At 37.1% G+C, this 26014-nt stretch overlaps 1 protein-coding gene across 1 annotated transcript; it reads right to left on the minus strand.

Moving 5' to 3' along the window:
• Window positions 1–6266: 6266 nt before the first annotated feature.
• On the minus strand, window positions 6267–19989 carry LOC147078795 (uncharacterized). Its single transcript, XM_085949478.1, has 7 exons — window positions 19688–19989; window positions 17307–17588; window positions 16490–16696; window positions 13357–13584; window positions 10536–10815; window positions 9040–9189; window positions 6267–8953 (listed from the first exon to the last, which is right to left on the minus strand). Exons 1-7 carry the CDS (start codon window positions 19853–19855, stop codon window positions 8775–8777), a joined length of 1494 nt encoding a protein of 497 aa, XP_085805604.1. The 5' UTR covers window positions 19856–19989; the 3' UTR covers window positions 6267–8774.
• Between the last annotated feature and the right edge of the window lie 6025 nt (window positions 19990–26014).

Consider the following 26014-nt stretch of genomic DNA (forward strand, 5'->3'; position numbering starts at 1 on the left):
GACCCCGCATAAATCGAGCCATTCTAGTAATAGACAAAGAATATTTGTCTATGTATAAAATATTTAAGATTATGGCATTAAGGCGAATCATCTACCTACCAGAGGCACCTGGTGGAAAAATACGAAGCTTTCAATTTGAGACATTTTTTTGATAATTTACAATTTAAACAGTATTAAATAATAAATATGTAAGTAGGTACCTATCTGAAAAGGAGATAAACTTAATAAAAAATTTATAAACTGTGAATTGGTTAAATGAACCTATCTTATTATTATAATATATTTCAGTCATATTTAATATTAAAATTTAATTTATTAAGTTTTCTATATTGTAATGAGATTGTTGACTAATTCATAGTTTTAATATTTTTTATATTTAAGTATTTTAAAAAACATTGATTTTTGTAAAAATATAAATGTGTATATAACTTGATATTATATAGGTATCAAATAATATATTATGACCATGTCAGTATGACTGACAATGTTTAGTGGGCACTATTTATGTCGGATACAGCCTACCTCCACCCCTCGCCACTGGTTAATACCATAATCCAGTCTTTTGCTATTATCTTGTCATGTTCCATGACGGAGAGTATTGTAGGTATATTTCTCTAATTTGATTTGATAGAATCCCAGAAATATATATTATATTGCATTGAGCAAATAATACATTGTGAAAACTCATTCAAGAAAATGTTCATGAAATAAAAATAACACATTGAAAAAAGATTCAACTAAAATCAACACCGAATCCAATGGGAAAATAATATGAAATTATTTCCTGTGCCTAATATTTTCAACATCAGAAACCTATTAGAACAAAATTACCCCATATATAATATTTCTAATATGCAGGTACACCAGGTAGGGCTAATCTATAATAATATTATAACATAACTCCAAAATCAATAACAAAAGTGATAAAAAATATGATAAGTTGTATTCAGGCAGTTAATTATCCCGGGAAGGTATTAATTTACCAGAGACATGGGCTGCATGCAGAATTCATCATGCCGCCATGTCCCGTGGAACACAGTTCACAACGATTGCCTCTCTTTACTGTTCCCCGAAATTGTACAAATGCATGTCTTTGATGACGACATACCGCTAATTGTGAAATCGTAAACCTTTTAATTTTGATACCAGACGTTTAGAAGAAAAACATATGAAAAGGCTCAATACGGTCCAATGAGTGGTAGCCATCCGAATATGTAAACCACAAGGCCTGTAATGTCATCTCTATGGCAGTTGATAATTGGCAATGTCAAACGTCAGTGAACAATTTGAAATAATTTGCTACTTCGGAATAACTTCACACTGAACGATGATTGGCTGAGCATGGCTCACCACCAAAAAATATCAGCTTACCGCCACCTCTCGAAGTCCCGACCAAACACACGCAAACACGTGACCGAAAAATTTGTTTGTATGGAACTTTCACCCCCCTAATCTCTATATTCTGTGCATTAGTTTGAGTACTTACCTACTATCTAATGAACAGCTAGCAGCTAGTTTGATGAACAGCTAGTTTCGGCATAATTTCATGTGCTCTAGGCGTTGATGTATTAATACATCAATGGTTCTACGCTTTGATTTTGATATTGTTACCTCCGAAAGGGGGGGGGGGTAGGTAAAAGCGCTGGACCCCCCCTGATGATGTAAGTGTGATGGTGATATCGTCTGATGGCTTCTTTCGGGGACATGCTTATGTTGATTGACAACGCGGAATTATTGGCGAAAACGGCATTTATTTGTCGGAATACAGTTAGGTACAAAGTACTACAGCGTAGGAAATATTCAAAAATATTTTTTAAAAAAATAAATAAATTTAAAATGGCGGTGACGTCGGCGAGCGCGACGCCACGGCCGACGTCACGCTCCTCGAGAGTTCGAAAACCGACTGCCTAATCCCTTTTTGGAGAGGTCAGCTCTAGGCAAGAATAAAATAAAACAAATTCTGTCACTGAAAAATGACAAAAACACTCTGCATATTAATTATGTACCTGGCTTATTTCTGAGAATTTCGCTCACCACAGAAATAGTCAGCCAGACCTTTTTTAGGTACCTGCTTCGAAAAGGACTGTATTTCTTTGCTAGGTAGGTACATATTTTGAAATATTTGAACTAGGTACAAATACATATTTTTTCAAAGTAATCTCAAATCAGATATTCTAGGTGCTAGGTACATTGTATGGCTGGGAACTTTGCTTTCAATATTTATGTAGGTAAGTGTACGAATTTAATACCTATTGGTCAAAATTGGATGAAGGCTAATGTAGGTAATAATATTAAAAAATGATATTAATAATTACTATTTGCTTACGGGCTAGAAATTTGCCTCGCAGTCGATCTGTTCATGTTTGCATGAATCAGCCCAATGATGATTCAGGCCTCATGGCCTTGGATCCTCTGAGGATGCCATGGTTTAGGCGGTATCAATATGTTACAATGATAAATTTCTTGATAGTTCGAGCTTTTAAAATCATACTCACTATGTACCTATGTTCACCGGTACGCTTAATAAATACAAGTCAATGCAATGCAATCATTGTAATGTAAACCAAGGATTCCAAGAATCTACAATGTTGAAGTCATCATCCTACCAATTTATTTTTTTCAAAAGACGAAATGTCATACAGCTCTGCCCAGTGGCGCACCCAGGGGGGGGGCCAAGGAGCCTTGGCCCCCCCCAAAAATATTGAAATTGAAAGCCAATAGATTAGACAAATAAAAACACGGCAAAAAAATGATTTGAAATTCTCCAGCACCCTCTAGAAAAATTTCTAAAACAAAAATTTCGAAACACTAATGTCGGGTTTTTTTAGAAACTCAATCTCTAATGGAAATGTCAAAAAATTCTCGGTGTCCACCCGAATTCCGGAGAGGTGTACACAGAGTGCAATAGACAAAAGTCCGATAAACGAGAAATTAGGCTGTGTTCTGTTGGGTAGGTTTGTGTACCTATAAGTTAAATGCAATAATACTTTATTTTCCATTTTCAATTAATATTTTGGAACTTCACTATTAAAAAACCCAAAATCGACGATAAAAATTCGGCGAAAAGTACGACTACACCCACCACCATGGGCTGACAGGGCTACAGCCTGGGGGCCCGGGCTTAGGAGGGCCCGGCGTGGCGGCTCGTCTAATTGTGAGATAAACACACACCAGAAATTTGTTATATCATAAAAAAAATCGCATGTGGCGCTATACTACTTCATCAAAATTAACATAAAAAATATGAAGTATGATGAAAATATGATATACGTAACTACATGATAATAATTCACGTGTATCATTTTATATTACAATTATTTTTAGTGTTTCTAGAAAAATAAAAATGGTTATTTATCCAATATTGAAGGGTTGAATGCTACTTGGCTACCACAAGAGGGGGTCGCGACCAGTGGTTCATAGTATGATAACGATCGATAATATGATATGAGGTCCGACAAATCAAGAATTCAAGGGAATTATTTAACAATATAGATACATCCACGGAATACCATTTGGGAACACTACTGTAGAACATCACATTCCCCTTAACCCTGGTGATAGGTAAGGGGGCCCGCCAAACATTCATGATGTGGGGGCCATGCCCACCACAGTCGGTGGTGGTGTAAATTAAAAAAAAAACATTTTTTTCGGTGGAATTCAGCATAAATATTGTGGCTCTAGACCAGTAGTTCTTAACCGGTGCACCGCTGGCTTGTTGCAAGTGCACCGCGAAAATAATGATAATGAAAAGCAAAAAAATCCGCGAAATACCGAAAACCGAAAAAGTCCTTCGTGAAATTATGTAAGCCGATGAAAGATCTAATGTGATTTCGATGTTGCCGAATCGATCGCACGTGTCTACCGTTAGCCTCACAGGATTTTCGTTTCATAAATGAAAACAAAATAGTGGATCAATATCTATACTGCAAAGAACTCACCGAGCATACGACATGACAAGATGTTTTTGATTCTATTTCTTCATATTTAGAACAATCTAAAATAGCATGGAGGAATTTGTATGGATGGTGCTCCGTCAATGTTAGGCTCATTTAAAGGATTTGTTACCCTCGCAAAGACAAGAAACCCTAACATTATATCTACGCACTGTTTTATTTACACAGGGAATCTATAGTTTCGAAAACATTACCGCAGTGCTAAAACCTGTACTAGACCAATATGGTAAATTTCATCAAATCCAGACCTCTAAAAACAGGCATTTTAAAAAAAACTTTGCATTTCTATGCAAGCTAAGTACGAATGTTTGCTTTTTCACACTGAAGTGAGGTGGTTACAGTGGCGCACCCAGGGGGGGGGGGGGGGGGGCAATAGGGCCCTGACACCCCCCAAACATGAAAATTATCAGAATGATTTTAACTATTGAAATTGAAAGCCAATAAACCTTTGGGCTTAGACAAATAAAAACACAGGCAAAAAAATGATTTGTAATTCTCCAGCACCCTTTTTATAACAATTTCTTAGATTATAATTTCTAACACAAAAATTTCGAAACACTAATGTCAGGTTTTTTTATAAACCCAATCCCTAATGGAACTGTCAAAAAATTCTCGGTCTCCACCCAAATTCCGGAGTGGTGTAGGTCATGGCTGGGGAGGGCTGACAGGGCTCTAGCCTGGGGGCCCGGGCTGTGGGGGGCCCGGCGTGTCGGGTTGACGAGATAAACATACATCATAAATTAGCTTTAATAATAAAAAAAAGTCGCCTGCGGCGCTATTATACTTCATGGCCATGAACATTTTCAATTACTTATATAATTGTGCAATAATTTTTTTGATTATTATGTGTCGATACTCGACAGCTCCATTATTAAAGTGGATGTATTGAAAATCACCAATAATTCACTGTATAAGTACCCTTAATTTGAACTAAAACACAATTTGAAAAACGTTAATGTAGTGTTTCACACTGCCTTTAATCTTAGCGGTAAGTAGGGGGCCCGTTTCAGGATGTGGGGACCATGGTGTAGGTACACCGAGTGCAATAGACAACGAGAAATTAGGCTGTGAAGAAGAAAAAGAGCCTATGGGACTAATTTACATTCTCTTCCTTGGGCCCCCCCCCAATATTAAATCCTGGGTGCGCCACTGGCTCTGCCAATGGCATGCTAAAATTGACCAGGTTTTAAAGAATTCTAAACAATATTCAGTAGGGGTTTTTTTATTGACTCAATAAAAAAATTATTGACCATTATTACTTTTTGGCAACATCGATAAATTATCAATCACTGTGACCTGTGTACGTACTCCAAATTTGGTCGCATTATGATGACCATACGATTAATAACAGTCATTTCAAAAAGCTAAATAAATAGGTAGGTACATAATTATAATATACATAATTCTATATAATATGATTCCACATGTCGAATATTACCTGTCTTAAAAAAAATTTAACCTTTTCATTAAAATAAAACAAGCTATAAACACTTTCACTGCATAAACATAATATATTATCATATTATTATGGAGATGCTGAAAGTCACAATTTTCAAAACTCGAAAACCGTATCAAAAATATGAAATCCTTAGTAGTGTTTAATTGAAAACGTCAGTTGACCATGTATTTGACTCTAAGGATACAAGCAACACACAGACATCTGCACAACTGTGACTCACATGTCTTCAAACAATGATCAGATAAGCAATGTCAAGGTGAGTAAAGCTGCGTTCACACATGGCGCATAACTTACGTTTTACTATTTTTAATATAATTATTACCTTACCTTTTTTGGCTTTATGCTGGAAGAGATCGCGTCTAAATGCCGGCTAATCTAAAGACTAGTTCCATATAATATATCATTTACAAGTTTTATCATATTTTGGACACATATTTTTTAACGTTTATTTTTATGGGTTTTCAAACATTATCGATGTATTACATTATGTAACACTATGTATTAGAAAAATCAATAATATTACACTGTGTTTATATTAATTAGCTACATAAAAGTCAGGTACTATTCACACTACTTATATTTATGAAACAACCTATAACATGGGTCGAAACAAAAGCCGGGTTTTCCGGAAAAATCTGGGCGGCAATAAATAGAATCACAGCATTTATCGAGAGTATCCAAACAATATTTACACCGTTTCCTTTTTGTTTTTCCATTACTCCCTTTTTGTGATAGTATGGGTAAATGTATTTTACGTGGCAGAGTAGAAATCGATGGGTGATTAACACAAAAACCTATCTACAAAAGGTCGATTTTTCAGGAGGCAAAACAAACTTTTTTTTTTTTTTCAAGAAGTTTTTTTAACAAAACTAATAATGATAGAAAAGATGAAATTTTCATCTTCTTAAAGTATAATCATTTCTCTTCTAAATCAATTGAAAACGAAATGTAATTTTGATGATCTATATGAAAAAAAATACTGTTAAAAAAAGTCAACCCACTTACGTTTTTGTGTTACCAATAAATTTTCAAATTATCTTTGCAGTTTGTTATTTACCTAAATCAAAAACGTATCTACAAATTGGTAAGTTTTAATGAGTGGAAAAAATAAGGTTTTTTTTTAGGAGTGGAATGATTTTTTTCCCCTTTCAATACAGAGAAAAGTTTTTAGAGATTCATCATACCTGAGGTTCATTATTTATAAAAAATTGGATATCATCCTAAGTTTTTGAGTTATCAATTAATATTGTCTTTTTATTTTCATGTAGTATTTAGTATTTCTTGAGAAAAAACTATGTAAAATGACTTCAAATGAAAAAGAAACAGTTGAAAAATAAGGCGATACGTTTGTGTTTCCAAACTGTCCGAAAAAAATCCATAAACACAAAAATGCATGAGCTGATACGTTTTTGTGTTAATTTTTTCGATTAATTAAATTATGAGATACGTTTTAGATTATTTCCTAACTCACAGTATATACGGAGATCCGTCTTTGTGTTACAGATAGAGCCGATTATAGTGAACAATTCTGCAAACTCAACTAAAAAACGCATTTTTTGTAGATAGGTATTTGTGTTAATCACACATCGAAATCAATGGTAATAATAGCAAGTCTAAATTCATAAAATGAAAAATGTGTTTTTTTTTCTCACAAGTTTGTATAAATAATAAGAATTTAACAACATTGATTGAAAAATATAAATAAAATTATTTATTTTTCTATCCCACTCGTTTGAAGTGTGACGGAAAGATTGGATCTGGCATTTATTTTATTGTTAACCTCTCAATGTGTCAATCGGATCGGGGTTCCGGGTTAAAAATAATTCAATTACCCTACCACGGAACAATGCCAGACAAAAAAATATTGAGAGTCACCGAGTTAGATTCTAACGTTAGAGGGTTGAAGAATTAAATAAAAAGCTTTCGTGCATTTGTTGATAATATTTATATAATCTTAATTATTATATTCCTAATTAACATAATAATAATACTTTGGAGTGAGGATTCAGCATGCATCGCACACAATCATTGCATGTAGACATAGCGTGGCTGTGCCATAATTTGTTTTGATTTTAACTAAACCTCGAAGCGGGAATATCCTTAATAATAGTGTCACAGTTACAAAATATTCTTCTTACTTATTCATACAATAAATTCATATGAAAACTTAATCGGATATAATTATCCATTACAGGTGCGTGTCCTCGATTTATGACTGAATTTCGCACCTAAGCTTTCGTACTGGGTCAGATTTCATACAAAAATATTAATCCCAAGCTTCGCTTCACTTCACTTTTTAACCACTTTCACGATATGCAAAAATCAATCAATAAATTATTTAATCAAAAAAGTCGGTTGCAAGTGCGAAATTGAAGTGAAGGGGTTGTAAATGGAGGAGGAGGAATACCTCCAAACCTGTATACAATATACACAGTACAATAATAATTAAGATATCACTAACACTTTATTTTGTAATGTAGTGTTTTGTACAACTTCCAGAACTTTTTTATTTATGCCACGATCGGTTTCATTCGTATTTATGACATTTTCAAATTAATGTAAAGACGAAGCCGATCTTAACTACATAAAAAATTGCAGAAATAGCACAAAAATTCAACTATCAACAAAATTAAGTATTTGTTATTTTCAAATACCTCTTAAAATTTAAGATTTAATCTTTGGGTTGAGGAATTGATTAATTTAATTTTATACAACTATCATTAAGGGGGTATGTCTTTTTTAACTGAAAATACATTCCATTGACTCGCTTCTCACTTAGACAAGTGACATGCATAATTAATACTACTTGTGGGTCATAATCTTATTAGAGTTCGCAATCCCTGAATTTTAAAATAATGTACAAAATTTTTGACATAATATTATTACATAATTATGTCCACCAAAGTATTATTTAAAAAAGGCAGTCGGTGCTTTTGTCGATCAGCTCTCCAATCCAATGTGGATTTTGCCAATCTCATGAGATTTTATAACAGATTTTCTTTTACGAGAAATGGTCGTCACCCACTCACTCAACCGATTAGGTCCACGCTTTGGATCCAAACGCACACTGAAAAAAGCGACATGTGAATTTGCCAGATGCATAATTTGAGCCGGCAGCTGATTATAGCGGATTATAGAATCAACATTTAAGCAAAATAAGAATGTCCTTCTGAATTGTAGGCTTAAATATATACGCAGTCGGTGATAAATTCAAAGGAACAATAATTATGATCTATCGAATTTTTATTATGTAATTTAGTTTTCACGGGACGCATAGGGGGCAATGTCGAAATATTCGCCCACAGTTATTCAGTTGAAAGCGAGAACGTTTCGGAGGCAGCAGACAAACTGGAACGAAGACTCTATTGATGTTCCCGTTTATCCGGATAGATGGTTAAGGAGGCGTGGGGGACGTCGGTGGCGGAGCGATGGCCGGTGCTGCGGTGGTGGCGGCGGAGCGCGCTCTTGTCGTTGAAGGTCTTCTCGCAATCGCGGCACTTGTAACCGCGCCCCGCGTGCGTCAAAATGTGTCGACTCAGCCCTGAAAAACGTTAGGCGGAATTAGATTATTTGAGGAAAAGGGTGACTCGGAACAGAGAAGTGAACGAAAGAAACGAGAAGGAGAACCTGAGGCGTGACAGAAGAGCTTGGTGCAGAGGGTGCAACGATGCAGGCGCAGGGCGGGTCGCGGCTGGACGTGCGACAGCAGGTGAACTCTCATGGGCTCCCGCTGGGTGAAGCCTTTTCCGCATGTGGGGCATGTGTACGGTTTGGTTTCTGCACAACAAAATTGATGAGTTATCCGGGTGAAGAGTCTCATGTGACAAATTGGAGTTTATGAGGTTAAGCGTATATATCAAGTATTCCAGTTTTATTATTCATTTTCATATCGAAGTCGCCATGTCGTTGTGGAAGGCGATACCCAAGGTGGTATTCTCGGGAGATTAGAGTCAAGCATAACTATCATAAAGCATGGAAGGCTGGACATGATCAGACTGACATGTTTAGCGTAATGGTCATTAAAAATACTATGTTTTTGTTGATCGCTGATGACTTGAAACTCTTCATGGAGGTTGTCACCTTGGACGATTGTCGTCAACTCCAACTTGATATAGATAATATATAAGATCAGGACAGGAGTAACCAACTGGACTTCAATATTGATAAATGCAATATTTTATCATTTACTAGAGCCTCGCGAGTATTATTTTATCAATATTCGATGTATGTCAAAGTTCTTTCGCGAATACCATCTGTAAGGGATCTTGACATTACATTGCTTGACATTCTTTATAACTCCTTAGTTAAAAGCCAGCTTGAGAGTGGGTCGGTTGTTTGGGCCCAGCATCAGTTGAAATACGACCTTATGGTGGAGTGAGTTCAAAAGAAATTATTGAGACTCCTTTACTTGAGTTTGAATGGATACTATCCGTGGCTTTATCTAACTGGCTTCCTCTTAGGTATGTTTACATACTGTAATTTAAAGACTAGACGTTATTTATATTTGGCCATGTATTTTTTCCGACTTATATGCTGTGAAAATGAGAAATTTGCCATTCTTAGTAGTATTGGCCTGTGTCTGCGATTGGTAATGCCAATTGGGAGGGCAATAACTTTATTCAACCAAATCACTATGGATATTGACATATTCCACTCGCATGAGCTAAGTATACATTATTTTATGAATTCTTAAAAAAGGGTCTGCTTAGCTCATTCGTTGTACTTCCTTATAATTAATTTATATTTTTTTTTGTATTTACACTTTTCTACTGTTTTATATAATACTTGATATAGCTTAATACTGATTTAGGTATATACTTAATACTGTTTCAATAATATTTCTTTGTTTCTAAATGTCATCTTGTGAGCGTCTTAAATTGATAATTTGCAATGTTCACTAAATATTATGAAGGAATGAAACAATGACAGAATTAAGTTTTTTGGCTTTTCACTGGCAATGTTACTTTCTGCAAAGGATTCCAGATTGGAATATATGTATTTTTAAAAACTTTGATTCACCATTTCTTCTGCTGAGAGTCCACTTTAAGATATTGACGTGAGAGCTAAACATTCAAATCGATTCAACACAGTACAAAACCAGTGCAACAATGCAAAAATGGTACCGGAGTGAGTGAGAAGGTGTCGCAAGAGGACCTCCTTCTGGGCAAAGCAGCGTCGACAGATGCCGCACTGGAAGGGTTTTTCACCGGTGTGGATGCGTTCATGACGGCGCAGGGCAGATCGCGAGGGGAACCACTTGTCGCACTCGCCGCACGTCACTCCGTGCTGCTCCGTGTGCACCGACGAGTGGCGACGGAGTTGCACTTTACGAGCGAAGGACTTAGGGCAGTGCTCGCATTGAAACACGCACAGTTCGCCGTTCCGGTCGCGCTGGGGCTCCGGCTAAAGTTTAATCGCATCGTTAAATTGATGATTTCAATTGTGTTTTCCTTCTTAAGAATCTCAGCCCTGAAATATTAAATTTCATAAAAAATTCTAACATAAATTTGTAACAATAAATCAAACCAATATCTTTCAAAATAATGTGCTCTATGATACACCCCTGTTACAGGCGGGCTTCTCCCGGTGTAAAATAATCATTTAGTAGCTTAAGTCGAAACGTAACCCTGACCTCTAGAAACGGCTTCATAAAACATCTAATCTGATTCCTTGCTCAACCACGTAAGTATTTTTTTTTTAATTTAAAAAGTAAAAATGATGATGGATGAAAGAGATAATTTTAAGTCTAAATATAAGGATTCAAAAATAATAAATTTTGCCGCGCATTGTGCATGAAATCCTCGCGCGCCGGCGCCAGGGTCAGGCTCGTGATTCGCCGAATCAAAGATCACGCGATAAAATTTGGCCAATCACGAGAGTCCTTTTTTGCTGGATGGCGTCGGTACGAGGAATTTAAAAAGAAAGAAAAAAAGATGTTAGTAAGCGTCCCCTTTCCGATAGGTACGGACCTGACGACTACAACTGTAAAAATCCCAAATATAATTTGTAAAAAAAAAAAAAATTAAGAAAATATAAGAAGACCACGTTACGAGCACGAAAGACCGAGTTTTATTTATACTCCGACCGTTGAAATTTCTTTTTTTGTGAATCCGGGGTTCGATGGTCTCCTGAGCTAGCCGCTGGAACCCCGGGGATCTCATCTACTTAACTAATATATGTCGTTAACTTTATTTACTAACTGTTGAGTGATAATTTTACTTATGCAATCGCAATCGCAATGGAATTGGAAACCACCATTGCTTATGCCATCATCGATGCTGTTTGACGGCTCTGGAAGTCCAACAAAAATTTATAATTTCTTTTGTATAGGTAGGTATCTATATCTTCGAAACATAGTATTCTAAGATGTCACTCTACTGCCGTTTTTGTTTACATTTTTTTTTTGTTTCGTTATCTGTTCAATGCCACAGAAAAATAATTTTTACAAAATCAAAAGAATTCAATAAGCTGTTACATTACAATACAATACAACCAGCTGCTATGCGATCATCGCATATGTAAAATCGACCATTGCAATGATCGCAGGAACAAGAATAATCATTGCCATTTGGAAGTACATGTACACATTCAATTCAGATGAAGTCATTGCATGCAATCAATGACATTAATATGGACCAAGCATCTGGAAAAAAAATGACACTCACTTTTTTGTCAGGTCTGCCGAGTGGCATAATCTGTTCTAACGCCATTACAGTAAAGTTGATATTGCTATAAATTCCCGATGCTTTTTATCGGGTCTGCCGAATGGTATAATTCATATTTTCGTTCGCTCAAATGGACATTGACACTAGAAACATTGTTCTAACGCCATTACAATAAAGGTGATATTACTATAAATTCCCGATGCGTGATATCGCATAATGGAAATTGGGAAAATTTTGTCACGTGACGTCTACCTATGCATGTGCGAATGTCGCTATGCGCAAATTTACTTGCTAGCTACTGTAACGAACGCGTTGTCCATTAATAATGTCATTGCATGCAATGCATCGCATAAAATCACCATTTTTCCTTTTTTAACTAACGTAACCAATTAAATGATGGTGAACTGTGATATGGAAAACTGCATACAGTAAAACCTGGTAAATACGAATTCCATGGGACCGAAAATCAAAAAAAATTCAAATTACAAAATATGAAATGTATGGGGGGAAAATACTAAAATTTTGAAAAAAAAAATTTTTGATTTTCATTAATTTTGTTTACGATCATAGATGTGCCTACCAAATTTCGAATACAATTCTTTCAAATTAAAATCTGTGCAGATACCATGTGTCATGAATCCAGTAATTAAAGTTACCAAGTAACGTAGGAAGGTATTTACCACCATGTCTTGGGCTAGAATTATAAAAAAAATATGAAATATTTTTTATTTTTCTAATTTGTTCCAACACAATAATTGTTTGGCATTGGTTCTCAGATAAAACTTTGTGAACATCCAATAAACAATCAAATATCTACAGCCCTGAAACATGTCAGTCATTGTGTTTCCTTTGAGTGGAGTGCAGTTGTGCCACTGATGTGTAAATGGGTCATAAAATGTCCGGATTATTTTAAGCAATTTATCTTTTAAAAAGTCACAATTTTCAATGACAGACTCATGATATGGTGTGTACTTTATTAGGGTTTATTGAATATTTTTATATGCCAGAACTCTGAAATCATTTCGTAATAGGAAATAATGTTCAAGGGACTTTTTTTTGCGAAAATTTCGATTTACGGCAAATTTCGAATTATCCATGTTCTTATGAACGAGGTTTTACTGTAATATGTTCAATTTGTCCGTTACAAAGATTGCAGACCGTTTCGGATAGGGACAGAAGGAACGCACAGCGTTCATCGAATGCTGGAGCATGATGTGCTCGATTAGAGTGCATTACCCGACTCGGTGTTAAATTTACATAAACTGTTTTGATCGAGTACATTTTCATAATCTTCAGTGGTGAGTTCCATGATCATGAGAACGGATCCGTCCTCAGCCTTGACCTCGACGTGAGCGGGCGCTCCGTCAGCGGAGGGCAGCAGCCTTAGACACAATTCATCGGCTGACTCTTTCCCCTTCGCTCTGTCTCCTTCGCCCTCGCCTTCGCCATCTTCGCCTTCCATCTCTTCGATTCTTTGCTGCACTTCAATCGAGGTCCCGCCGTCCTCCTGAAAATTAAAACCGAAAAAATGGATCCGCTGTAAAAGGGAGGCGATGCAAATTTTTTGTTTTGCAACATTCGTCGAATGGTTCCCAAACATCTTTAGTAGGTACTGTGACGCCCCCGTATGGTCCCCATTTGGGTGTGTCTTTATGTACCTGGAGACGCCCGAATCGGTATCAAAGCCAACAAATAATAACGGCTGATTGCGAAAATAATTAAATAATGTATAATACCACTAATAAATAATATCTGACCGGCAACATTGTCCAAAAAAAAAACACGTATGGCAACGTCGCATTGTGCACAGCTCGCGAGTCCAACGGTTTTTTTTTTTGGCGCTGAGAACGCTGCAAGCAGCTAAATCGAGGACGCGTACATTTCGCCCTCCGTAGAATAAAATTATTAAAAAATGTAACCATATAGTATATTAACACCAAATAAACCTCGTCGTTTCCGAAACCATTCCAGTGTGTCAATTATCCACCTTCATCCCAAATACAGACGATAAAAAAAGAAAACTAAAAATAAAAGTGACAGTTGAGAAAAATCCACACATATCAAAATGGAGGGGAGTGATAAGTGGCCCCAGTCAACGTGGGACTACGCTTCTTGATTTTGATCGTCTGGAATCAAGAAGCAGGTGGAATTTCTTTCACCCGAACACACACCCTGAGATCCAAACACCGGAATAGGAAACGGCGAGGAAGAAACATCCAGAGGCTTGCCTCTGGTGGCGCTCAACAAAAGTATAATAATAAGCAGTAGAAAGAGGATGCTGCCAAAGCCAAGCCAGTGAAGAAAAGAGCAGAAACACCCGGATTGCGAAGTCATGGCTCCCGATGTACTCCCGACCAACTGCATCCGCCAGCGAACTTGGCCCACGGACGAGTGTATCGGGCAAGACCCTGGCTCCAACGAGGGAAAACGGCATCAAATGCCCTGCATCATCAGCCGCTTGAGCCCTCTTCGTCAACAGCAGCGTGTCTGTGAGCCTTGCAATCAGCCCTGGCCCAGATGCACCATGATGAAGAGAGCTACAAAGCGGCCTTCTTCAGCTGAGCAAAGCAGCCTCCATCAGCGGAAAGCAGCCAAGCAGCATCCTCAGCCATTAGCATCATAGATTAGTTAGTTTTAAGTGTTTTGTGTTTGGAAGCGATGTATAATAAGTTATTTCAGTGCTCGAAGTGGAAAATTTTACAACCCGGAGCGGTTGTATGAGGCAGAATGGCGTTCCGGTCCATTTCGGGCCCTGATATATTTTTTAAATTATTTTTATGAACTTTAAAGCCATTTTAAGTATTAAATTAAGTTTTCTGCATATTATATTAGTATAATATCAGTGTAGTGCGTATAATTCGATAGCCGCGGCAGGGCAAGCGAGCAAAAAAAAAAAGGGGGTCGAGTAATGCGCCGGTATGCACTTTCGTGAGGGATCGACTGATTTTCGGACGGTCGCTGTTGGGAAAGCTGGGTGCGACGTCCTCTCTCAGCATCCGCCCGTACGGTAGGCCTGGGAGCCGCGAACCACTACGCCCACAAAGCGGCGTAGTGCTGCATCCGAAACTCTCTGGTTGCCGACGGTCCGAGGGTGTTGAGAGGGCTGGGCGCGACGCCCTCCTCTCTCAGCAGCTTTACGGTGGGCCCGGGAACCGCGAACCACTATGCTACAGTGCTGCATCCGAGTCTCTCCGGCCGCCGACGTACCGGTGGGGCTTCGATCCTTCAACGTCTAGAGACGCAACCACCCCTTATCAAGCCACCGCACTGTCCAGTTACACACGCTATCGTAATCAGCCCTTAGTTGGCCCGACCCCATTCGGGCCTTTCCAGAGAGGTGCGCTTGTGACGCCCCCGTATGGTCCCCATTTGGGTGTGTCTTTATGTACCTGGAGACGCCCGAATCGGTATCAAAGCCAACAAATAATAACGGCTGATTGCGAAAATAATTAAATAATGTATAATACCACTAATAAATAATATCTGACCGGCAACATTGTCCAAAAAAAAAACACGTATGGCAACGTCGCATTGTGCACAGCTCGCGAGTCCAACGGTTTTTTTTTTTGGCGCTGAGAACGCTGCAAGCAGCTAAATCGAGGACGCGTACATTTCGCCCTCCGTAGAATAAAATTATTAAAAAATGTAACCATATAGTATATTAACGTAAATAAACTCGCCGCTTTCCATCATAATTCCGGTGTATCAATTATTTACCTCCAAATCCTAAAACGCAGACGATAAACCAGAAAACAAAACAAAAAGTGACAGTTGAAAAATTCACACACACACGCAAAATGGAGGGAAGTGATAGTACTTATGATTAAACAGGTGATTATAAAAAAATTAATAGTATTCTGGGTGACGATATCATTGTTTGGACATAAAAAAGAAAATGGCAGCCCGCCATTGACGATTTGATTCGGTTACCTGTTCACTATGTAATGTTATGTATTATGTGATTGTTCATCTAAGTTCATCAAAAAAAAATCTTTTTTGAAAAAAGTGGAAATCGAACCTGCGGCTCTTGGGTATCACGCACTGTGCATTGCCACTATGCTACGAAACTTTTAATACCTGCTCATGGGCGCTCTCCAAATTGAGTTACGGTAGGCGATCGGTTTTTTGTATTCTAAATTAAATTATTTATTACTTTAATTACTAATCAACGTCACGGATCACTGCAATATTTTCTGTTGTAACTTACTTGAACATGCTAATAATTTTGAAATAACTCTCAATTAATATAATCATTAATCTTAGTGACCTATTTTAGCTTCACTTTCATGTATAAATGAATCCCATGTTGCCTTCGATAAATTCAAAAAGGAATAAAAATATATTTTTAAGATTGTCACCAATATAAAACGATTACCTAATATGTAGGTATGCATTGATAATATAATACCGACATCTTTATCTTCTTCGTCTGATAATTCCCTTTTGAGTGTGCAGTGCAGGCGTGCCGAGTCCGGATTGGACACATTCCTTTGCAGGAGAGTTTTATCACCGGCATTTCTGGTGCCCCTCTCCGACCTGTCGGTGAAGCCGCCCGCCCCGTCCTCCTCTATCGTCTCTTCTTCTTCTTGGCATTCCGCATCGCCTTCACCTTCCTCTGGCTGTTAAAAAAAATCTTAAATCGATTACATCATTTAAATTAATTTGTATTGCATCCTTCATATCATAGCAATACGGCTAATACGGCTGACGACCTCAGTTATAGTAAACATTTTTTTCTGTATCTGGCTTGAAGCTTGTAGCACATCTACGTGCTCATTTTAATTTGCGGACATGTCTAGTCATATCACCATCAACTAATTTGAAAGATTGATCGGTATCGCTACAAATTGCTTATTGTTATATTTGCAAACATTGAAAATGAACACTTTTATATCTCTCAGCTTCGCCGGGGTAAAGTTTTATTTTATTTAATTCAAGACGTTCACAACATGACATTTAGAATAAAAAGTACAGGTAAATCAACTTAGAGAAAAAAACAAACCAAAAAATAGTTTTATAGCAAAAGTAAAATAAAAAAAACAACAATAATTCAAGAAATATACAAATTAAACAATAAAATAGAATTTTAAAAACAACATAAATAACGCATCGCTAAAATGTCTATATCTCTATTATGTGCATTGACCAGCCGCACAGTCCTCGCTATTGGTGCCTGGTGAGCCTGACATGAATTGTAGATATGAAATATTATGACGCACTGAGACTTACAATGAGAAATGTGACAGTGGAGCCGACCAAATCTTGCTCACTGGCCGGCAACTCAGCTCCCCCCACCTCATCTCCGACGATTTCCCCTTCCTCGACGTCTCCTTCTCCCTCCCCGTCACCGCTGTACTCGCTGAGGCCGCCCCCGCTTCCGGTGGCATCTTTCAAATGTCGCCGCAGTTTTGTGTCGGAACTCTCACATTTCTTGCGAAAGACATAATACTTCTCCAACTGGTACTGGCACGGTCGGCAGATCATGGCGGGAAGTCCGTCGTCCTCCACCACCTGACGAGGTCCGAAAGAAAACAGTTACAATCCCTGACATCCTATCTCAATGTTCAAACATTCAAGAATTTAAAAGGTTGCATTGGTTTAATAGCATTTATTTTCTTATTTGCTTTATTATCCCTGTTGGTGAAAAAATATTGACAATAGTCTGCATGACAGTAATACCCCGTTTACACATGCATGGATTTACTGCTGACAATACGTATTGTCGCGGCCATAACAAGAAAATGCATGTGTAAACACGTTTTGTCATACAAGTTACAAGATTGCATGCACGAATCAAAAAAGTTCGGAAGCTTCTTTCTTTCTATCTGTGCCTGCACAGTAGAACGATAGTAGCGAACCTGCTGGCAAAAAAAATTAACTACATCGGGGAGAGACATATCTTGAGGTTAACCCATTTTTACGAACTGTCAAATAGAAACATAAAATGACAACATTGCGACTCGCTTACTCTTGAAGAATGTGATTGGAAATAGTCAGCACTTTTACATGTAAACAGTTATTGTCACAATAGTTTAAAATACACACTATTACTGCCAGTAAATCCATGCACGTGTGCAGGCGCTATTAAACACAGCAGTCAGAACTGTGCCGCGTGCTCTGCAAGATGTGATGCTTTTTTGTTTCTTTTATCAAAACTTATCTTATTTTATCACTGTTTGATGTCATATTCACAGAACATGTTACAAAACGAGTGCTTAAAGTCAGAGAACGTTATCTACAAAAAAATGTTTTTTTTTTTTTTTTGAGATAACGTTATTTTACATTTCCGGCTACATGATAGTCAAACAAAGTTACGTCAATCTTTTCTAATTTCTTATTAAATCGTCAGTAAAGTTTAACGCTAACTACATAAGTTACCCTTGTTTTCATATTTTTAAAAAACTATCCTTATAAATTTTAACATCATCATAAGCAAGATAAATGTACAATACACAATAAATTATAAAATATTAACATTAGGTTTTAAATAAACATTTCCCTTGTTGAGTTACAAGAATCTAAACTAACGATTTTTGGCTCTCCTGTAAAGTTGCACTTTTGTAGATAGTGTTCTTTGACACTAAGCCCTCGAAATGTAATCTCATCTAATAAAATTATAAAAACATATCGAGGACTTAAAGCTTGTTTACACGTGAATGGATTTACTGCTGGCAGTACGTATTGTCGCGACCATAACAAGAAAATGCAAAAATGTAAACATGTATTATCGTACAAGTACGCGATAGCGCAGTAGAATGATATTGGCAAACCTGCCAGAAAAAATACAAACTACACCATGCAACACAGAAAACATGCTACAACAAACATGTTGAACGTATGCTGGCGCACATGCACAGGGCAGTTGAGATAAAAATTACATGTCCAAACGTGATGCGTTTGTGTCGGCAGTACGATGAGCTGCCCTGCGCTGGTTGCGCACCAACCTACGCCTTGCCCGGTTGCTACGGTCTCGCCAACACTTGGTGCAACAATTAGCACTTTTGTGAGGATTATTATCATTACAGTTTAATAAATTACACGCTATTCCTGGCAGTAAATCAATGCACGTGTACAGGCGCTATTATTGACAAAATGAAATAGACCTTTACATGGCTCTAGTCTACGTGATGGAAGATCAGTAAATTTTTCGCATATCAAAACTCCAATGACGGATTGACCGAACTCTAATTGAATGAAATTATGTTGTGTATTGTCACATGCCGTACTTTCTACCCCGAAACATAGTTTGGAGGCTTGACATTAATGATCATGATAAGAAATCGGCCTCAAAAATTAGCTGTCAGTTTATTAATTTATTTGTACATACGATAAAGTTTACTGTGAAGGTTGTACAAAATAAACAAGTTTTCAGGTTATAAAAAACCTCAACGTAAAAACATGTTTTTTGCGGGCAATCAAATGACAATAATATAATAATTGTATCGTTTTGTGGAAGCTGTCAAGAAATGTTATCAAAAGCTACAGCCTATAATGCAGCTCTGTTACTGGGATAGGTAAGCTAAATAACTTATTTTTATAATGGAAACGTATGTCCCCCAATTTATTGTATTTAGGTGCATGAAGCATTAAATTATTAAATAATAATATACCTCAAGCGCGACACACGCCATAATGCGAATAGGCAACGGAACGGGTTCGTCTTCATTGAAAATCGGCACCAATTGCTCTTCCCTGGCGAGGCATAGTCGGCAAATCTCATCCAAGTTGACAATAATATCACCAACGTCGTCATTTTTCTTGCGGCCGTAAGTTTTCATAATAATATTATTAATCGGTAAACGAGAAATCGACTTTTGTTTGACTAAACGTAATTTACAGATTTCTGCAGTTTTAAGTAGTAAGCTACCTGTTTTATCTGAATTTCAATTTATCGACCGTCAAAATTCTGTTTCACCAAACGAGTCAACTGTACCATAGACATGGTTCATAAAAGCTTATCACTGGTAAAGGGCATAGACAATAATATACGTAACGTTATTTTTTTTTTTTAGTTAGAAGTGATAAATTCCTCCAGAAATAATTAAAACCATTTTTATTACTTACGTATTCGCCATATAGAATTCCTATCTTTTTTAACAACATACTCCACACTCTAAATCTCACAGTCTTAGAGCCTGTCCACATGGCGCGTTCTTGCGCGCGCAAAGCGCGCGAGTACCAACAATGCGTTACGCCCAGATGACGCGTTCTTACGCGCGAGTAGCAAAAATGTTTTGCGCTCAGTATTCAGCATGGAAACCGAGGAAGCGGTTGTGTTGTGGCTTGCGTACCGTCGATGGAAACGACGCAAACAACGAGAAAATAGACTGTACAGAGTGCATCAAATTTTAAGTGATAGACCCATTATTTATTATTATTTTTAGTTTTGGCTCAAGAATCTGATGGTGTATGTTTATTTTTTCTCATTTCTCGAACAAATGAATCCCGAAGCCCTTTCCACCTTTTTTGGGGCGAAATGCCTGAAAACAAATATTAAATAAATTAATATAGGCACGCCACTGTTCAAAGAAAATATTAAACTTTTCATAAGCTTCACTCCACGAGTGTTATTCAAATGGAACTACTGTGATATTTGATTCTTTTCATAACACGTGAGTACCAAACCCCATAAAAGCAATTAGGGAAACAATAAATTTCGGTTTAGAAACGATAATAAAACTAGGCATGTAAATACATTATGGAGCATTTTTAGTGGCAATGTTCACAAAGCCCACTTGAATGTTATCAATTATCATTGTTATAATTTATTGAACAAAATGTTATTTTAATAATAATAATAAGTAAGTACTAAATTTAATTGAAATACTAAATAAATAAAGTTTTTTGGTTACTAAGAATTTTACCTAGATTTACAAAATATTTCTACGAGCTCTTCCCAGCTTGTGCGTTTTATAATTCTATTAGAATAATCAGAAGATTCCATGTCCCATATGGCCTTCCTTTCTCCATTTCATCAATAAATAATTCTATATCGAAGTATTCACGATCAATTTTGAAAAAAAATATTATCTATTTTAAAACTAGCCGACAAATCACTTGCGCGCGCATTGGCGATCGCGATGTTACTGGACGCAATAATTGGCGGCCTAGTACCTCGACTCGCGCGAGGTCGAGAGTCTGGCGTATGCCCGGCGCACTCCGCGCGAGAGTCATCACGCGCGAGCGCTTGTGGACAGCTGAATTGGGTCACATGTACCCGGAGAACGCGCGAATTGTCAATCGCGCCATGTGGACAGGCCCTTAGATAGGTACCTACGCATTATAAATCAATCATGCAAACATGAACAGATCGACTGCGAGGCAAATTTCTAGCCCGTAAGCCGTAAGCTTAGATGTATGGAAATTTATAGTCACCCTTTTGCAAGTTCTAAAAAATTTTATAGAATCAGTCTAGCCCTTAATATAAATAAAATCCTGCATTTTTTATACCTACATTAATTCTATAAGCAAGCCAAGTAAAACCTAGCGTCATTATAAATTCTATAGTTAGTCAATTTAAAAAATACTTAGAAGCAAGCTGTAATTTTAAAGCCAATCAATAGCAAACGATTTTGTAGTTACCTATATAACTTAAAACAATTGTCAGCACAATATTTTAGATGCCAAAAATAGTAATTATTAAAACCTATCATTTTTAATATTATTACCTACATTTCATCCAATTTTGACCAATATTGGAAGCAAAGTTCCCAGCCATACAATGTACCTAATACCTAGAATATCTGATTTGAGAATATTTTGAAAAAAAAAATGTATTTGTATACCTACCTAGTTCAAATATTTCAAAATATGTAGCTAACAAGCAAAGAAATGCAGAAGGTAATAATAATTCCAAGAAATTCACAGCCCCTTTCCAAAGCATGTACCTACCTAAAAAAGGTCTGAAATATGAGAGCTGAGGTACCTACTTACAAGCCAGGTACATATGCCAGAGGCTGTTTTTGTCATTTTTCAGAGATAGAATAATTGTGAATTGTTTGTTGTGTATTATTACTACCTACTCTGCCCTACCAGCCCCTAATAGGGTGAGTCGGTTTTCGAACTCTCGAGGAGCGTGACGTCGGCCGTGGCGTCGCGCTCGCCGACGTCACCGCCATTTTAAGTTTTTTTTTTTTTTTTTTTTTTAATATTTTCTACGCTGTACTACTTGACTGTAAATGTATTCCGACAAATAAACGCCCTGTTTTCGCCTATAATTCCGCGTTGTCAATCAACATAAGCATGTCCCCGAAAGAAGAAGCAGACGATATCACCTTGACCATCTTACATCATCAGGGGGGTCCAGCACTCTCTTTACCTACCCCCCCCCCCCCTTTCGGAGGTGACAGTATGAATCAGAGTATCGACCTAATAGGTTGAGCAAGTGGCTGACATCCATTTCTCGTATAAATAAAATCTGTTAATACAAACCTCCACTCTGTAGAGGCCCATATGATCCTATTATGCCAGCGCTCCATTGGCGAGCCAAAAGTCCGACGACAATAAGTCTTCAGATTTTTCTATGTTCTGCTACTGGCCAACAGACGTTCAACGAAACGAGTATATAATTAATTTGACGAGTAAAACAGTCGACTTTGACAGCATAGATAATATACGTATATCTGACAGTTAAATCGTGATGGCGTTAAATGATACCGACGTTTTATGTTTTTTGGGTTATTGGGTGGCAGATAATGTAATAACGAAGCAAAGGGTACACAAATACTGGGTGAAACATTGGATAAGGAAACGAACGACATTATCCCACACAAATTTAATACGAGAATTGCGTTTGCAACCGAGCGATTTCCGCAATTATTTGCGAATGTCGGAGGATGTATACACAGAACTGTATAATTTGGTCTCCCCATTTATTAAAAAAAAAAATACTATGATGAGGGAAGCTATTTCTCCTCATGATAGATTATGTGCAACCCTGCGATTTTTGGCTGCCGGCGGAACATTCACTGACTTGCATTATAGAACTGCGATTGGAAGACAAACTCTGGGCAAGATAATTCCCGAAACTTGCCAAGTCATCATGACGTTTTGAAAGGAGAATATTTCAAGGTGTGTATTATATTATACGTCATCTAATAAAGTTGGGCAAATTTACAAATATATCATTAACAAGTAGACATTGGTTGGTCTTATAAAGTGAACGTTTAGTGGATTGTTTTACCTATATAAATCATAGACGGCAACATCATAAGAATGGCAGACAAGATGCATTTGAGATAGGTATATATATAGTCACAAATAAGGCCATCGTTGACATGCTAAATATTCAATAGACCATTAGAATGCTGTACCTAGCCAGGACTCTCCATATAGGCTGTAAGCAAGCTGCTTAATTATTCCTGTTGAATGTATTGTAATACTAGTCATATTCTTCGAAAAGCAAGCATGGAATTTGATTTCTAAATGAGGCCACATAATAATATAGGTTTGCTAACATAGCTCAAATACTTACCATTTGTTGTATCGCTTAAGCTAAGGTTTATAGGCATAAAAACAAACAAAAAAACAAATATTTTTACAAGATATTTATTCATACAAAAAACATTAATTTATTATACCGGCTTTTGTACATTTTTGCTTAATATACGATAAACTGGTTGAGTATGAACAGTAGTTGCTGGCATTATTTTGTCACTTTGTCCCATAAAGGCAACTTCATGCATCAGCTTCTCGGCCAGCAATCTTTGTCCCTGTGACATCGATCGTAGTTTCATGGCCATCATTTTGCCAAAAACATCAAATTCATCTTCAGTCTTGCTTAGTTTGTCGGTGATTAATTCTAACACTTTGTTGGCGCTATCATTCGATTTTTTTCGTTTGAACGATGGGGGTTCTGGTGCTCTATTGAGATTCGACCTTGGAGTAGTCGACAACGTGGATGTTGAAGGCGAATATTCTATCTGTAAATAAAATGTTGATTATTTTTTGTTGCAGTTCCCTGATACGCACGAAGAAATGGAGACGATTGCAGAAGAATTTAATAGTAAATGGCAATTTCCAAATTGCCTGGGCGCAGTTGATGGGAAACACATTGCAATCGTGCCACCTGCAGGCGCCGGCTCCCACTTTTATAATTACAAACATTTCCACAGCATTGTTTTGATGGCGATTGCAAATGCTAATTATGAATTTATTTATGTTGATGTTGGAACAAATGGACGTATTTCTGATGGAGGCGTACTGAGAAAATCTGATTTTTTCAAACGTTTAGACGAAGGCAGATTAAAAATACCTGCACCAAAAAAACCTACTGCTAATTCTGATGCACTGCCATTTGTTTATATTGGCGATGAAGCCTTTGCATTACGTAACGATTTCATAAAGCCGTATTCACAAAGGCAATTAAATCACAGTAAAAGAATATATAATTATCGGACATGCAGAGCCAGGCGAATTATAGAAAATGTTTTTGGCATTTTAGCTGCTAGATTCCGCATTTTTCAAGCTCCAATAAACATGAAAATTGAAAATATCAATACAGTTGTATTAGCATGCTGTGTGCTGCACAACTTTCTTCGTCGCAAATCAACACATACTTATACTCCTTCTCATGACCTTGATAGGGAAAATCCTGAGACAGGTTTAATAGAGCTCGGACCGAGGTCACAGGACACCTTAGCGCCTTTGGAAGCAACGACTAATCGGAACTCGACTGCCAATGCTAAGAAAGCGCGAGGAGATTTCGAAAAATATTTTAATACTACCGGGGCTGTCACATGGCAAGAAAGTATGATAAGCAATAGATAAATTAAACCAATGTAACAATTTAGTTAAAATGTTTTACCTCAATACAATCTTCGTTGTTTAACGAGTTGGAGTAACTCTCATCAGGAGACATGTTTTCCAAATCGTCCACCATGCTGGATATTGAGCTCGATTCTGTAAAACAAAATATAAATTGTTAAAATACAACATAATACTCAAACTTGTTTTTTATTATCTCTCCCCTAAGTACCCATTCCTTCATACGGTTAATATTGATATTGGTATAATTGGTGTAATCCAGTATATCGGGTATTTTCAAAATGTGTTTTCCGCTGTATTCCTCATAACCAAACTGTACCATTAATTTTGATTGATGATTGACGATTTATTGATTGTCTCTGAAGGAACCTAACTCGAGCGATTTTTGATTTTATGATCATTTCTTTTCTTCTTCTTTCGACCATGTCCGATCATAATATGGACCTCCACGGAGTGGAGGTTTGTATTGACAGATTTTGTTTTTACGAGAAATGGATGTCAGCCACTTGCTCAACATATTAGGTCCATACTCTGACTCATACACAAATTGAAATTCAATGTGTACTTGTCAGACCCAGGATTTGAACCTGGGACCCGACCACGACTCAATAAGCCGCGCTTCCACCGCCATGATCGTACCTATATATTATTATTTCTTACCTACCTCAGCAAAGAATAAATAATTTTATTGTGACTAGAAATGATTCATAGCTGTATGTTTTAATTGCTTAATAGTAGCTAATCTAATGCGATGTCACTTTCAGAGATACGACAATGTCATAGTCTGCACGTGTATAATAAATAGCTTTAAAGCCGCGTTGACACGGTCCAAGTACGATCCAAGTGGACTTGGATAGGAATAATTAGTATGAAGATGTCTCATCCAAGTGACAGCTTCATACTATTTATTCCTATCCAGGTAAACTTGGATGGCACTCGTATGTGACATCTTCATACTAATTATTCCTATCCAAGCTACTTGGACCGCGTCCTACTCATCCAAGTTAACTTGGATAGGAATAAATAGTATGGAGCTGTCACTTGGATAGGAATACATAGTATGAAGCTGTCACTTGGATGAGACATCTTCATACTAATTATTCCTTTCCAAGTCTACTTGGATCGTACTTGGACCGTGTCAACGCGGCTTAAAGCATTCCCTCGTACCTATA

Source organism: Rhyacophila brunnea, unplaced genomic scaffold (genome assembly GCF_057557595.1).
Source record: "Rhyacophila brunnea isolate RB1 unplaced genomic scaffold, BYU_Rbru_1.0 scaffold_10, whole genome shotgun sequence".
NCBI lineage: Eukaryota > Metazoa > Arthropoda > Insecta > Trichoptera > Rhyacophilidae > Rhyacophila > Rhyacophila brunnea.